We start from the raw sequence: 17249 nt of genomic DNA, 5'->3' as shown, positions 1-17249 counted from the left end.
GATAAAAGATCTTTTTCTCACACTCATCATAAGTTTCTGGTGGAATGTCAAAGGATACAACCCATTTTTTGAAACCTATCAGTTTGTCAAGCTAAACATTCACCTACTCTTTGATCTTGAAATTCCATTCCTAGTGAAATGTAAGGAAATTTTTATACACAAAATGACTTGTATAAGAATGTCCTTAGTGTCTTTACTCATAATATTCCCAAACTTAAGGCACTCCAAATGTTTTAAAACAGTTGAAACTGTTGAAATATTCCATAAAAATAAAAATGTACAAATTGAGTTACATTCCACTAGTGATAGGGGTGGAGAGATCACACCAGTAGTAGCACACCAGGCTTTCCTGGCTGAGGCCCTGGAGGTTCAGGTTCAGTCACTGGCACCAACATATACCAGAGTTGAACAGTGCCCTGATATGTCTCTCTGTTTCTTTCTGTCCTATGAGAAAAAAACTGAACTAAAAACTAAATACCACACAGTCATAGAAATAATGACCCGTTAATATATCTGTATATATAATAACAGGAATAAATATCAAAAGAAGACACTGAAGGTAATGGATATATAATTCTATTTATATAAAGTTCCAGGAAAGGCAAAACCAATCTTTTAAAAGTGTTTTACATATTTATTTGATAGAGGCAGAAAAATCGAGAGGGAAGGAGAAGCTTCCTCCCTGCAGGTGGGGACTGGGGGCTTTGAGTATTGTAACGTGCACTCAACCAGGTATACTACCACCCAACCCCCTCAAAACTGATTTGTGATAGGCACCAGAATAGTGTCTCTATCTGAGGAGTGGTATTGGTTGGAAAGCGGCACAAAGAAACATTCAAAGACCATTAATATTTATTAGATATCTGTTTTCCAGAAACTATTGTAGGAATTGGAAATGTAGACATGAATAAAACAGACCTGGTCTGTTTTTCACAGATCTACTCCATTCTTTTAATTGGTTGCATAGCACAATGTATTTTAAATACAAAAACAAGTGGCCTTTAACTATACACAGTGACAAGTTTGAGGAACTTCCTTATCACTTTATTTTAAAAAGGATTGCTTGGGGAGTTGGGAGGTAGTGCAGCGGGTTAAGCGCAGGTGGCGCAAAGCACAAGGACTGGAGTAAGGATCCCGGTTCAAGTCCCTGGCTCCCCACCTGCAGGGGAGTTGCTTCACAGGTGGTGAAGCAGGTCTGCAAGTGTCTATCTTTCTCTCCTCCTCTCTTGTCTTCCCTTCCTCTCTCCATTTCTCTCTGTTCTATCCAATAACAACGACAACAATAATAACTACAACAATAAAAGAAAGGCAACAAAAAAGAATAAATACTTTTTTTTAAAAAAAGAATTGCTTGTTGGAAGCAGTAAGATACTATAGTAAAGCTTATACTTCAGAGGTTCAACTTCATCATGAACTAATTGAGCTTTGAGAAAGTTCTTTAAACCCATTGAACTTGACTTTTCTTTTAAATGACATTGATGATACCTGCTTTGTAGGGTTGTCTCATAAACTATCAAACACATTACAGATGCTCAGTAAACATTAGTTGGCTTGTAATCAGTGTACAAGTAAAATTTTCTTCAACATAGTAAATACTGCCTCTCTTGCGACTAGTTATGGCTTAATTTGCCCAGTAAAACATGAATAAAAGTAGAGATACAGTGGTCCGGGAGGTGGTGCAGTGGATAAAGCATCGGACTCTCAAGCATGAGGTCCTGAGTTCAATCTCCGGCGGCACATGTACCAGAGTGATGTCTGGCTCTTTCTCTCTCCTCTTATGTTCCTCATTAATAAGTAAAATCTTTTTTAAAAGAAGCTATAACTGTTATTTCTACCTAGTTAAAGCTACTAAGAAAGAAATGTTTTCACTAACTGAGCATGTACTGATAGACCAGGGACCAGCTGCAGGCAGAAAGCAGAGAGTAAGGGAATTGGGTGGTAGTGTAACAGGTTAAGCGCAGGTTAAGTGCAGGTGGCACAAAGCACAAGGACCAGCGTTAGGAACCCTGTTCTAACCCGGTTCGAGTCCCCAGCTCCCCCTGCAGGGGAGTCACTTCACAAATGGTGAAGCAGGTCTGCAGGTGTCTATCTTTCTCTCCTCCTCTCTGTCTTCCCCTCCTCTCTCCATTTCTCTCTGTCCTATCCAACAACGACGACATCAATAACAACAATAATACAACAACAATGAAAAACAACAAGGGCAACAAAAGGGAAAATAAATAAATAAATATTTTTTAAAAGTTGAGATACAATTTGCCTTTTCTTTTCTTTTTCTTGTCTTTTAAAAAAATATTTATTTATTTTATTTATTCCCTTTTGTTGCCCTTGTTGTTGTATTGTTGTAGTTATTATTGTTGTTGTTATTGATGTCGTCATTGTTGGATAGGACAGAGAGAAATGGAAGAGGGGAAGACAGAGAGGAGGAGAGAAAGATAGACACCTGCAGACCTGCTTCACCGCTTGTGAGGCGACTCCCCTGCTGGTGGGGAACCTGGGGCTCGAACCTGGATCTTTAAGCTGGTCCTTGCGCTTTGTGCCAAGTGCGCTTAATCTGCTGTGCTACCTACTGCCCGACTCCCTTTTTCTTGTTTTTTTTTTTTTTTTTTTTTTTTGCCTCTAGTTGCTGGGGCTCGGTGCTGGCACTAGGAATCCACTGCTCCTGGTGGCCATTTTTCCTTTTTTTTTTTTTTTTTCTTTTTCTTTTTCTCCTTTCCATTTCATTCAGTAGGACAGAGAGAAATTGAGAGAGGACAGGAAGACAGGGAGAAAGAAAGATACTTGCAGACATGCTTTGCCACTTGTGAAGCATCCCCTCCTCCCCGGCAGGTGGAAAGTAGGGAAATTAAACCTGGGTCTTTGCATGGGTCCTTGCACATAGTACTATGTGTGCTTAACCAAGTGAGTCACCGTCTTTTTAGTATTCCTTTTTCTTCCTCTCTGCAGTGTGGATATGATGTCTGCAACACTAGCATCCATTCTGGACCAAGAGGTAGCCTTAAAGTTGGATGTCATATGCTAAGATGGTCAATCAGAAAGATAAGGATGTTGGATGCCTTGTAATATCAGAGCTGCCGTACCAATCCTAGGTTGCCTTTTCTTGGCAAATAACTGTTTTTCTTTTTTTATTTTTTATTATCTTTATTATTTGGTAGTGTTGGGACTATGTGATAGCTTGGTAGAGCATAGGGGAGCTCTCCCATCCTTGGAGGGAGGTCTGGATAGACACCCCGCTGGTAAGTCTCTCTCGTCATAGAGGTGAGCCAAGAGAGAAAAAGTCTCCCAGACTTAGCTTGCCTTGTTAGTCTCTCAAGCCCACAGAAACCCCAATACTTCTCCCCATTAACTGCAGGCCACATGGCTGCCTACTTTAAGATTCACTTACTCAAAGTTCACAGAGGAGAACACACCTTATCACACACTCCTAGCAGTGCCCTTTGATGTCCTCAATTTGCATCAAACCTTGCTTATCTTCTCTCTATTTTGCCTTAACTGGTTCAACCCCTTTCCTCCTCTCAAACGCCTTTGGATAATTAAATGCCTGCATCAGGAGACTAATTATCTTGACCTTTATGTATCTACATCAATTCTTGTCATACCAGCCCCCTACCATAGCGGCAAGCCAACCTTTAAGAAACCTGTAATTTCTGACATATTTCAATAATAATTCCCTTTGTTTGGTTTTCTATTTAACTCATGTCCACCTGCTAATAAACGAGTTCTGAGCACGCTGCAGTCTCCCCGGTGTCTTTACTCTAGAAAGAACCGGTCCGTTACCCTGGAGATCACCCCGCCGGAGACCCCGACATGATAGAGATAGCCAGAAATCAAGAGGAATGGGGATATAGAGAGGGAAAGAGACAAAGATACCTGCAGCACTGCTTTACCATTTGTGAAGCTTTCCCCCTACAGGTCCTTGGCCCTGAAAGAAATATTTTTCTAGCACAAGGAACTAGCTCACCTGGTAGAGCATGTGCCTTATCATGTGTTGAGACCTGGGTTTGAGCCCTAGCACCACATGGAAGACAGTTCTATGAATAGTGGAGCAGTGCTCTGGATCTCTCCTGTTTCTATCCTCTCTCTAAAATAAAGAATGAAAAACTCAGCTCAGAGGCGGTATTGTGCATGTCTTGGGTTCATTCCCCAGAGCAGTAAAATATGTATATATAGTTAGATGTCTGTTGCAGCCAAACCAAATCCCAACTGATATACTCTATAAGTCATCCCACAGCTCCCTGAATATCTATCATATTTGTAATTAAGAGACTAATCATGCAATTACTAGTTCAATGCCTAACTCTTCATGTACAGTATCAGTTTCATGGGGGCAGGAACTACTGTGTTCACTGATATATACCAGCATTTTCAACAATATCTGATTCTGGTATATAGTAAGTTCTCAGTTAATGTGAAAGAGAGAGAGAGAGAGAGAGGAAACAGTTGCTTCTGATTAGAGAGAAATCACCTCATGAGGAAGCATGTAGAGGAAAAGGAAGAGGGGGACCAGGCAGTGATACACCTGGTTAAGTGCTCACATTACAGTGCACAAGGATGTAGGTTCAAGCCCCTGGTTCCCAGCTGTGGTGGGGGGAGAAGCTTCACGAATGGTGAAGCAGAGATGCAGGTGTCTCTCTCTCTCTTTCCCTTCTCAATTTCCCACTGTCTCTATCCAATAACAAATTAAAATATTAAAAAAAGAAAGAGAAAGGAAGAAGGCAGGAGATAAATGTCTGCCTACAAACTAGTCTCTTTCTCTTTCTCAAAGGCTTGTTGATATACAACAGGATGTCCTAGATATTTACATTCACGATCTGCCACACACTCTAGATCTCCTGTGGGATTTGCCTCACAGATGGTACATTTTCATGAAGAGCCTTAAATTAAACTGCCTTCCTGGTAACACACTCATTTGTCTTCCACTCCTAGAAATACAGTCATTCCCCAAGGAAGAGAGTTGCAACATGAGTGAAGTTCCTTATCACATTCACTATTGTTGGGAAAAGGAATGATAAGAGATTTTTGGTTTGGTTTATTTCTTTGCTTGTTTCTTTATGGGAGAAGAGGAGAGAGAATCAGAGCATTGCTCTGACACATGTGACGCTGGGGATCAAACTCAGGACCTCGTGGTTGAAAGCCCAACACTTCATCCACTGTGCCAACTCCTGGGCTACTTTGAAGCCTCAAGTATGAAAGTCCCCCCCACACACAAGAGTCATTGCTGGGGCTAAGTGCCAGCACTGTGAATCCACCACTCCCTGTGGCCAGTTTTTTTTTTTTATTCCTTTCTAATTTTACTTTACAAGACAGATATAAATTGAGAGGGGAAGGGAGAGAGAAAGAGAGACACTTGCAGACCTGCTTTACCACTTACGAAGCATCTCCCCTGCAGGTGGGGAGCAAGAGCTTGAAAGCAGGTCCTTGCACATGGTGATATGTGTGCTTAACTGGGTACACTACCACCAGGCTACCTGAAAGTCTTTTTGTATAATTATTATGCCATCTCATAATGCTGAGATAGCTACTATTCAGTATTTTGGGGGCATTGCCTTCTCTCTCTCTCTTTTTTTTTCTGTAAGACTGTGTATGCCATTATAATCATTCGACTTGGCTCACCTATTTATTTTGTTTAACATCATATTGCAATTATCTCCTTGTGTTTCATGTGTTTATTTTAAAGATTTATTTTATTTGTTTCATATGAAGTAGAGTAAGAGTTTCACATTACATAGAGAATCTTGAGCACCACTTTTTAAAAAAAAATTATTAGTGACTTAATATTGATTTACAAGATTACATGTCAACAGGGGTATAGTTCCACACCATTCCCACCAATAGAGTTCTGAATCTTCAGTCTCTCCACTGCAAGCTACTGCAGTTCCCCTAAGATTGTAGACATGGGCCAACCATCATTTCTACAACTGTCTTTCTACATTTACACATAATTACCTTCTTTTCTTCCAGGTCCTTTCCTCTCTTCTCTTCCAAGCCACTCATAACACCATTACTACCTCCATATGTCCCTCTCCTTTTCCTCCTCTCTCTCTGGGCGCAGATGGAGCTGGAGTTGAGAGCCCTTTTATCTTCTTCCTCCTGTCACTTCTCCCCCGCTGGGAGTATCAAGATTGTTCTTGGGTTGCAGAAGGTAGGAGTTCTGCAGAGCACCACTTTGTACATGCAGTGCTGGGTATTTTATTAAAAGACTTCAAAAACTGCAACCTGACATTCTGGTTGTGCTGACTAGTTGCTTAACCCTGAGCAAATCCCACATGCTTTAATTCTGGTTCCTTTTTAGCTAAATGGGGATAATCATAATACCTCTTTCACTGATAGTGTTGGGGCTCAAATTAACTTTTTGTTCTTACCTAGAAAACTATAAAATTGTAACAGGATGCCGACAATTAACTATTACATTGTTATTATTGTTATTATTATTTTTTTAACCAAAGCATTTCTCTAGTTTATAGTGGTGCCAGGGATTAAACCTGGGACCTCAGAACGTCAGGCATTAAAGTCTTCTTATATAACCAAGATTACATCTCCTCAGCACCAAAAGCGATTAAATTTTCATTTTATGAAGAGAAGTGTATCTTTAAAAAGCTGCTGGCTGGGAGTTGGGTGGTAGCGCAGAGGGTTAAGTGCACGTGGCGCAAAGCGCAAGGACTGGTGTAAGAATCCCAGTTCGAGCTCCAGTTCCCCATCTGCAGGGAAGTCACTTCACAAGTGGTGAAGCAGATCTGCAGGTGTCTTTCTCTCCCCTCTCTGTCTTCTCCTTGTCTCTCCATTTCTCTCTGTCCTATCCAACACAACGACATCAATAACAGCAATAACTACAACAATAAAACAAGGGCAACAAAAGGGAATAAATAAATAAATATATTTTTTAAAAGCTGCTGGTTAATTTGGAGGATTGGTCACAAGAATTCTGTTTTCAGTGTATGCTGAAGCTCAGATGTCGTATGAGATTTCATCTTGTTGTGTTGCTCTAAAAGAAAGCGAATCATTGTTCTATTTCTGCAGACTCAGAGGCTGTTGATTTTACTGCAGATGGGCTACACAGCAGCAACACCTAGAAGGGGAAGCTCTATAAGTATTGGGACTTTGAATTTGTCAAGAAATATTATTTCCTGATTAGAGAGTCAGACTGACCCATATCAGGAGGTGTGTGTGTGTGTGTGTGGGGGGGGATGAATACAGGAGCAAAGGAAGAAAGTAGAATATTTAAAAATGTGTAATTGCATGAATAATCCAGGGATCCATGTTATTTTACCTTCAGAAAGATTTGCTTACTTTTATTTTTATGATAGACCAAGAGGGAAGGACAGGGGAGGGGAGGGGGCCTGGCTTATGGAGGTGCAGTGAAAGTCTTTTGCATAGTCATTATATTATCTCCCCCTACACTGAGAGATTGATTGACTGATTAATTGATTGATTGACTGATTTTTGCCAGAGCACTACTCCATTCTGGCTTATGGTAGTGCTTGGGATTGAACCTGAGACTTTGGAGCCTGAGAGTCTCTTTGCATAACCACTATACTATCTCCCCCCCACCCTGCACTGAGAGATTTTAATAGAAAGAATTGTGGGGCTAGGTGGTGGTGCACCTTGTTGAGCTCATATGTTACAATGCTCTAGACCCAGGTGCAAGCCCCCAGTAACCACCTGCAGCAGGAAAGCTTCTTGAGTGTTGAAGCAGAGCTGTAGGTGTTTCTCTGTCTCTCTATTTCTCTATCCCTCTCTCGATTTCAGGATGTCTTTACCAAATAAATAAATAAATAAATACATAAATAAATAGTTACCCAGATGCAAAGTTGTTAACTAGATAACTAAATGGTCAAAAGAATTCCTCAGCTACTGGCAGCATCCTTTCAACTCTGTCTCCATGGACTTGACTACTCTTAATTACCTCATAAGAGAGTGATCATACAGTATTTCTCCTCTTGACTTATTTTACTGAATATAATATACTTGTTTCATTTTTGTTGCAATATATGTGAGAAGTCCCTCCTCTTAGGGCTGAATAAAATTCATTGTGTGTTATACCAAATTTACTGTATTCATCTGTCAATGGGCACTTGCATCACCTCCATCTTTTGGTTATTGCTGCTATGAACATGGGTGCACAAATAGATTTGTTTGACTCCCTGCTTTTAATTTTCTTGTGTATGTTCCCAAAACTGGCATTTATGGATCATATGACTATATATTTAATTCTTATTTTTCTTGCCACCAGGATTTTGTACCTCCATGATCCCACCACTCCTATTGCTTTTTTTTTTTTTTTGCTGAAGGATAAAAAGCAGAGAGAAAGAGACGTGGCACAGAACAAGTGCTGTGCCACTCATGAAGCATCTCCTTTATGTGGTGCTCCCAAGTGGTGGCCAAGGGCTCAGACCTGGGTCTCTGAGCATGGTGGTGAAATGTGTTCTCTACTGGGTGAGCCATCTCCCAAACTCCCCTTCATTATTTTTTAAATGTAGTGCTGGAAAGGAAACATATGTAGGGTTGCATTCATGTGTATTATCACTGAGCTACCTCTGTGGCCCAAAATATATATATTTTTCTATTTTTAGAATGAACAAGAGAAAGGTGGAAGAGATAGAAGGAAAAGAGTAAAGCACCCCACCCACCCACCCACACATACACACTGTTGTGGAATTCTTCTTGCTGCTCCCACAAGGCAGTAGGTGTTGAATTTGGAGTCCCTTATATGAGAGGTAATCTCCCACCAAGGCACTTCCCTGACTCCAAATAATCCTCTTTTTCCTTTCTTTTTTCCCCGTCCTTGTCTCTTTCTCTCCTTTCCTCCATCCTTCCCTACCTGCCTCCTTCTCTTTAGTTTATTAGTGGTTTACAAGATTATAAAATCATAGTTTCACACTGCACCCACCACCAGAGTCCTGTGCCTCTATCTACCAATATCTACCAATACCTACCATAGTTCTCACAGTCTTAGAGACAATTTGTAGTTTGGCAGTGAATGTGTGTAAGTTCATGTGTTTCAACCCTATATTCCACATATCAGCTTCAACATAATCACCTCAAGTCCAGAGGTGGTGCACCTTGTTGAATAGACACATTGCCATGCATTACCAATGCATGAGAGTCAGGGTTCATGTTCTTGGTCTCCATTTGCAGGGTCTTCATCTTCAGGGGGGAAAGCTTCACAAATGGTTGAACAGTACTGCAGTTATCTTTCTATCTCCACTCCTCTCTGTTGATCAGAAAACAAAGGAAAATAAAACTAATAAAGTAAAAAATGATCAATAATCATGTTGAGTGAGATACGCCAGAAAGAAAAGGACCAACATCAAGTGATCTCACTCATAAGTGGAACTTAAGAAGGAAAGGAAAGTATAAAGAAAGGGAAAAGATGAAACTTGGACTTAGTATGGGATATTACACCAAAGCAAAGGGCTCTGGTGAGGGAAGGGGTGGGATGAGATGAAGGGACACTGGCATCCTGGTGGATAATGGGCATGAATGCCCTAGGTTAGGGGAGTGATCCTTTTCCAGACATCTAGACACCTATCATGGGGAGACGAGGCATTGCACTTATGTGTCATCACTGTACTATACATCATTAACCCCCAGATTAAATTTAAAAAGGCCACGAGGAATGCTGGAGTCATTGTGCAGGCAATGAGCTCTAGTGATAATCCTGGTGGCAAAAAGAGAAAAAAAATATATCAACACTATTTTTTATCTTTGAGATTATGAAGATGTCCTAAAATTGACTGTGAGGAGGCTTGCATTTATCCATGAATATTTTGAAAACATTGAATTATGTGTTTTCCCTGAGTATGGTATGAGAATTATGTCAATAAAATCATTTGAAAAAAGATAAGAGGCGGCTCCAGAGCTCTGAGCAGTGGGTCTGGTGTTGCTAAGAAGGGGTTTCATGAAATTGGTTGTGTAAGAGCTGGACAGAACTATAAGGCTCAGCTCAAATTGCCACTAGACTAGAAAGGAAGAACTGTTGGTAAGTGACACATCAAACAGGAAATAGCAAGGAGCAAGTCCTCTCTTCTCCAGCAGCATCAGTCTCCCTCACAAAGCAGAAAGGTTTGCAGGGCCTTGGTCTCAGCCTCAGCATCTTAGTGCTAGCCCCTAGAAGGTTGCATTTTGCACTGAAGCACAATGACTTGTCATTATCAGTTCAGACTGCTGTGACATGACACATAAACTGGGTGACTTGATCAACAATAGATATAGATATGTCTCAGTTCTGGAAGCTGGGAGTCCAACATCATGGTGCCAGACAATAGTGTTTTGGTGGGTACTGTCTGCCTGGTTTATAGCTGTCTTTTCATTTATCCTTACATGGCAGAGCAAGGTGGCTATCCGAGTCAACTCTATTCTTTTTTAAAGACACTAATCTCATTTATGAAGCCTCCATCTTCATGCCTAGTTACTTCTCAAGGGCTCCATCTCCAAATAACATCATACTACTATTTCAATAAATAAATTTGGGTCAGACATAAACATTCAGGCCATTGAGCCTGCACACAGTGTTGTCTGGAAGACCTAGCCAAAGACTAACTTTGCAATTTTGGAGGTAGTGTTTGCAAGGGAAGTCTTGAAAAAGATACCCATAAACTTGGAGATAAGATTAAAACTGTTAACAAAAAGCATTCATGAGTATATGAGATTCTGGACTTGGAATGGTAATTCCCTTCCATTCTTGAGGTGAGCAGAGTATAGCCTCAAGATGCAAATGAAATGCAGGAAGCTAAATCTAAGTACTCAGCTCTTGAACCTCTATCTTATGTCTCTTTGCCTTTACTTGTATTGCTCCCTAGTATAAAAATAAATAACAACAACAGCTAGTATTATTGAGACTTTATCATGTTTCAGACATTGCTCTAAATTAAATCCTGTTAGCAAGCCATAAAAAAGACAGCACATAATCCCAATTTTACAAATTCAGAAACTGAAGCTTGAAGGGGTTATGTACCTTCCCATAGTCACAGAGAGTGTAAATTCTGGAGCTTGCACTATTAGCTGTGCTGATTTCTAGAGTCCTGCCCTGCTACTCTTAGTCATTACTGGATAGGACATATGGTCTCCCTCTAGTCAGGTAATGGCATTACTGAAGCTCTAGATGATGCTTAAAACCCACATAAATGATCAAACCTTTGACCTTGGTGATAATATACATAGCCCCTTGAGTGGGTAGCAAATGCCAGCAACATTCACATTATTGCTGACTATCTGGAGGACGTGATTAATATAGCCTTTCACAGAGTAAAAGGAGGTGCTTGGTGAAGACCTTAATGAAAATTCTGAAGCTGGAAAAAAAAATGTACACTTAGAATTAACTGCCTAAAAGGGTCAGCAAATAGCTCACTTGGAATGAAACTGGTTGTAGAAGAGCTGGCCAGAACTGTAAGACTCAGCTCAAGTTGCCACTTAGACAAGAAAGGAAGAACTGTTGGTGGGTAACACACATGGAACAGGAACAGTGTGCTGCTTTGCTATGTGTGCAGCCCAGGGTTGAGCCTGGCCCCCACCTCATTGAAGGATGCTTCATTGCTATGATTTCTTTCCCTCTCTGACTCTCTGTTTCCTTGTCTCTAGCTGAAAAAGCCCATAGCAGTGAAGCACCAGGAGATGATTAAAAACAACAGAATTGCTTAAGAAAAGTCAAATTGGTATGCTGACACATACTTATTTTGGGGAGATGTGATATTGTGCTCCTGGGACAACAACTATCTTGTAAAGCATTTCCTCAATCAAAATAAAACAAAGAAAACCCAAAAATATTTGTCCTATGATTTAAAATAGATACTAAAGATGAAACCACTGCTTCAAACTAATGTCTTGATGTTAGACATAGTTCTAAAACTGCACATATATAATTCATCTGATCCTTATAATAACCCTTAGGTAGATTGTTAGTGTTATGCTCCAGAGATGAGAGAGAGAGAGAGAGAGAGAGAGAGAGAGAGAGAGAGAGAGAGAAAGAGTGTTTAGGGCTGGAGAGACAGCATCATGGTTATATAAGAACACTTTCATGCCTGAGGCATCAAAGATCCAGGTTCAATCCCCAGCACCACCAGAAGCCAGAGTTGAGCAGTGCTCTTGTAAAAAACAAAAAACAAAAAACCAAAATAAATAAAAAATAAGTACCTTGTCTTGTGCCACATAGCTAATGAGTGGTGGTGAGTCAAACCTAAGCAGTTGGCTACAACATCTATGCTCTTAAACATTGTTGGGGGTGGGGTGGGGGCTAGAGAGGGGTGCCTAATTCAGCCTCAGTTTATAGATATCTCTAGGTCTTATCATTACTGAAGCAGCCACAAGCTCCATGGGGGCTTCTTAGTTTATGCAAAACTAAAAATCCAGTTCTTAGGTCACACTCATCACTGCTGGAGTATTCACTAGAAGCCTGGGACAATGGCTACCAGACTAGTAGCACAGACACACAACGTTCTACTACCAGACAGGTCTGCTGGACAGCACTGCTCTCCATCCCACCAGAAATGAAAGTCACACATGAGACTCAAACTCAACAGGTGTCAAGTGAGTATATTTTTAATTAAATACCACATCATAACATTATTTGCACCTAGCACACACTTTTTTTTTTTGAAAAATAAGACATGCCATGTGAGTCACAAAGTTAACAAAATATAAGAAATCTACACAGAATATATTCTAAGGTGGCCTCATTTACATAGCTAGCTTCTCAGAGAAAACACCCAATAATTTATTTTATTTTTTGCCTACCAGTCAGTGTTGGACCAGGTTTGGAGCCTAGGTCAAAGTATGGAGGCTGCCCCACACTACCCTCCTGGGAATCTTGTATCCACACAGCTCTATCAAGCTGACTGGTTCCACCAGAAAAGTAATAAGATGTCAGTCTTCCCTTTCCTTCCCTACCCATCACCCAATTTCAGGCTATAAAGCACTCACAGGACCAGAAGACCCTTGTGATGGCACCTCATAACTGCAGTCTGATGAGAGGGGAATGGAAGAGCAAGGACGGAGTTTTCCTTCAAACCTACTGGCACCAGTCTGTGAAGAACTAACTTCCAATATCTGATAAGGGACTCCAGAATCACAGTATTTAAAAAGGGTGGACTGAATGGGGTGGCAAGAGGAAGATCAAAGAACTGAAAAGTTGAAACCCAAGTTTGGTGATGTTGCTTTATGTACTGGTTGTTAGGACGAGGGTGAAGCCATGACATTTTACATTGCTTGGACCAGTCAGGAGGTTTTAGGGAGGATGTCAGAGCCATGATTTTAAAAAGCAAACAAACAAACAAGAAAACCAGGGCTGTCAATGGAAAACTTGTCCTTCTCTCCTGTCCTAAGAGCAAGTGCTATTTACCTGCCACCAACAAAGAGTTCATTTACACTTGGGAGCATGGAGAGCTAGCTGAAGAGAGACTGGGAATTCTGGAGACCATGGCTCCACACCAGCAGTTCTTCCTGAGTACTCAGGTCCTGGGTTTCACAAAACTCTCTGCTTAGTATTCTCATTCAGCTTTGTAGGACAATTGCATTGCTCCAGACCTGAAAGTAGAGTAGCTGCCCTGACCCCTGTGGCAGTTTCTGGGTGGTGCTGATCCCATAATCCTCCGTAGACCTGAAATTATAACTCACATTTATCCACTCCTCTCATTCTACCTGGCTATAACTATAAGACCTTTACAGCAAAAAGGAAGGAGGGAGACTAAGGTTGGAAGTGCAGAGTAAACCAAGGGATTATCTGGGTTTGAAACATTTTAATGACCTCCCAGCTTGTCTTTCTGTCATTTCCTCTGCCTTCACATTTTCCCCCCAGCCCCCTGTATCTCACCTTAGAACAATTACTTGGAAATTCTAAATTCCAGTAAAATTACATTTTAGCTGTACCCTCGCCCCCAGCCTGTGTCTTGTTTTTGAAGGTTTGCAGCTTGGCATTGAAAGCTGACTTTTATTATAGCTTCAGATTGTTCCTCTACATTGCTTAAGGTCCCCTTTCTAATCTGTGCTAATCCTGCTTTTATTTTCCTCATGAGCCATCAATAGCTCCCACACTTTCTAAGGTGCATTTAAAATTCCCAGACCAGGCATCCAAGGCTCTCTACAATCTGGCCTCCACTGCTTGTCTTTCCCATCCCCTAGCCCTACCCCACCCTTTACTCTGTACCACTGCAAATGCTGACCCCTCTGCCTAAGTGGTGATCACCATACTTTCAGTTTCCCTCATGCATCAGGTAGATTTGACATTCATCAATGAGTGTGACCAGAATTGTCTCCAATTCTAAACACCATGTTCTGGACTCAGGGCCTGATATTTTAGCAGGATCTCTATAACTGTTATTTTCTGTGGTCTGCTATTGTTCTTTCCACCTATCAGGGCCTGTCCTGCCATAGATCCCTAGGTATCTGTTTTTCCCTGTTGGCCTAGAGGGAAGGAACCATATATTATCTTTTACAGTGCTTGTCATCCAAATGCTTAACACACAGTAAATGTCCCATAAGTATTATTAAGTTGAGCTGATACTTATCATAAAGGACAGAAAAGGTCATTGTCTGTTGCCTTCCTAGGCATATAAGACACAATACAGAAGTGGTTAAGACAATATAGAAGTGGTTCTCATAGGCAACATCTGTCAGTTTGGAAGTCAAGCCACTAAGTCAATATTAAGTATAATCCATAAAGGTTAATGATCTATCAACACTGGTCTATTAACACTGTTATCTGGCTTGTTAGTTAGAGGCTACCAAGGGAGGCAGTAAGTGTAGTTCTAAGTAGTAATCACTGGATAAAGAAATGCCACGAATCCTATGAGGATTATTTGACCTGCCAAATGAATCCCAGAGAGGAAACAAGAAATGGTAATCTCAGCTTTCCAGTAGGGGGTGTTTAGCTAAAAACCCTTAGAGTTGTTAGCAGAACACTGCTTTCTGTTATTGGGCTCTTAATGTGTGTAATCCTTGGATTATCTACATCAGAATCATCTGTGCTTGTCAGTGCCACTTAAGAATGTATGTAGTTGGAATGCAGAAACTTGCCTTTATAAATAACCTTTTTAGGGGGTCCTTGGGCTCATTCAGGCAAACTTTTATTTGTCATTCTTGAAAATGCATATTGAATTTATGGTCCGAGTTTATGTGACTAGAAGAAAGCAGCAGCCCTGCTTCTGAGAATCCTTGCTTCTCCCAGATGCATGTGTGTGAGGAAGCGGAATCAACTCCAAGGCCAATAACTCAAACTGAGTTTGTCTCTCCACAAAAAACAGGATGGAGGAGAGGTGAAGGGAGAGGGCTCAGAAATGAGCAACCTCAATTTTCCCAGAGGGCATGTGTAGAAAACTGCTGTGCAGGAAAATACACATAAAACAGCCATATTTTCTGTTTCTTCTTTTATAAGTGATGTAATCACCTTTGAGTAAAAGGAAAGGTGATTTTTTTTTTCTTCCTTTGTGGACTTATGCCCCCCCTTTTTTTAAATTTATAAATTATCTTTACTTATTGAATAGAGACAGCCAGAAATTGAGAGTGAAGGGGGTGACAGTGATGGAGAGAGACAGACAGACACCTGCAGCACTACTTTACCACTTGCAAAGCTTTCCCCTGCAGGTGGGGACCTGGGGCTCAAACCTGGGTCCTTGCACATTGTAAGATGTGCACTCAACCATCACCCAGCCCCAGTTCTGTCCTTTTTTATTCTCTCCTTTCATTTTGTAACTTCTTCATTCTTTTGAGAAAAAAAAAACACTCAAGTAGTTCACAGAATAAAAGCCTAATTTGGTTTCAGAGTAAATCCAGTATAAACACCTCAAGCACATTTTCCCTGAAGGGCACAGACACTCAGAAGGTAGATGTACACTTTTTACATGTGCAAGAGAGAATGTTTCATCTAGGACTTGCCCTTTCTGCCATATAAGGGCAACATAGACTTTATTATGAATATGAATCCTGAGAGAGAGATGGGTAGAGAGCAGGTCTGCATGGAAAATGGGAATAGATTAGATCTAGAGGTCACCAGCCTTTCACTGGATTTGGAAAGTCAGAGCAGAATCTCTGTCCTGCTGTAGCATTTAATAAGAATGTGGCAACCTTTAGTCACTGGCTAGGAAAGCTTAGTTTGAGGTCCTCACAGATGATCAAGGGTTTCCAGATTTGACCGGCCTAAACCAGGGCGCAGTTGAATCCTACACTTCCCTGGAATACTGCTTTTACCTTTCCACCCCTGCCCCACATGAAATTTCTACAGCCAAAATGATGGTGTTCTTTGCCAGAGACAAAGGCTTTGCAATGATCCCTGCCCACAGAGTTCTCAGTTTAAAAATAATTAAGACTTGGAAAGCAAGTTTTGGAATGAAGGGTCAAATCACCATAAATGAAGGGTTGGTAAGTCGGTCAAGGTAGGCTCATTCCTTCTTGGTGTGCTCCAGGACTCGGTAAGGAACCCCAGAGGCATTCCGGGAACCATGTTCTTCTTGCATGACGGGCAGTGTGGCAGGGGCGTAGATCTCAGAGATGTTGTCATTGTTTTCCAGGGCCCCATAAGAAAAAGAAGCTTTGAGGTCAGGCTGAACTGTCATCCCCTTGTCATGCATGTTTTGCATACCTGCAATGAAATAAATCCATTTCCCCCAAATTATTCTGTGTTGTAAGGGGGCCAAGGAAGGCTGCTGTTTCCTCTTTCTCACTGCAGCCTAATTATAGTGCTTGGGAGCTAGCTAATCATGTGCATTGTCAATTTCCTGAGTGCATCAGATTGAAAAAAAAAAGACTGTTCATTAATATTCACTAGGAATATTGTTGCTAAGGAACATAGGGTGAATCTTCAGGAAATATGTACACAGACAGGCCACTCTCAAGAGAAATTGTCAGCTGGCCTACAAAGAGGTGGAGACTTCGGTTTGGGACATAGGTAGAGCACCAGCACTGTGTTTTGAACATGACAGATGTCAACACCTTTCTTTCAAAGAATTCAGAAAACTTTATTATACTGTGGAGTGTATCTTTGGTGTCATTGAACATGATGGTTAACAATAGCATCATGATACATACTGGGAGAGTTTTGACCTTTAATGTTATCAGCCATGATCTACATGTAGGATGAGGTATGTCTTATTGCTTCTGGGGCATGATGATACTGAATTTCTACATTTGAGGGCTAAGATTTTAATGGTTGATTCTTTTAACCTTAGTCTATAATTCCACAAATCAGGTGGGACCTGGCCTCCTCAGAAGCCAACTGTTTTCCTGGCAGGGGATTAAGAACCTTCAAATTCTCTTGGCCCCAGGTT

The 17249-nt window shown here is 41.0% G+C and overlaps 1 protein-coding gene across 2 annotated transcripts in view; it reads right to left on the bottom strand.

The window, feature by feature from the left end:
* Nucleotides 1-12515: 12515 nt before the first annotated feature.
* Nucleotides 12516-17249, bottom strand: part of NIPAL3 (NIPA like domain containing 3) — a 62821-nt gene continuing 58087 nt past the window's right edge. The window contains exon 12 of one of the 2 annotated variants that reach the window (XM_060205550.1): nt 12516-16564. In XM_060205550.1, the coding sequence (XP_060061533.1) occupies nt 16365-16564 (200 nt within the window). In that variant the 3' untranslated portion in view covers nt 12516-16364. The remainder of the gene's footprint in view (nt 16565-17249) is intronic. The other variant, XM_060205551.1, reaches the window with a different exon arrangement.

This window comes from Erinaceus europaeus, chromosome 13 (genome assembly GCF_950295315.1).
Source record: "Erinaceus europaeus chromosome 13, mEriEur2.1, whole genome shotgun sequence".
NCBI classification, from domain to species: domain Eukaryota; kingdom Metazoa; phylum Chordata; class Mammalia; order Eulipotyphla; family Erinaceidae; genus Erinaceus; species Erinaceus europaeus.
The sequence above is the reverse complement of the archived record's forward strand: the minus strand, read 5'-3'. Positions and strand labels throughout refer to the sequence as shown.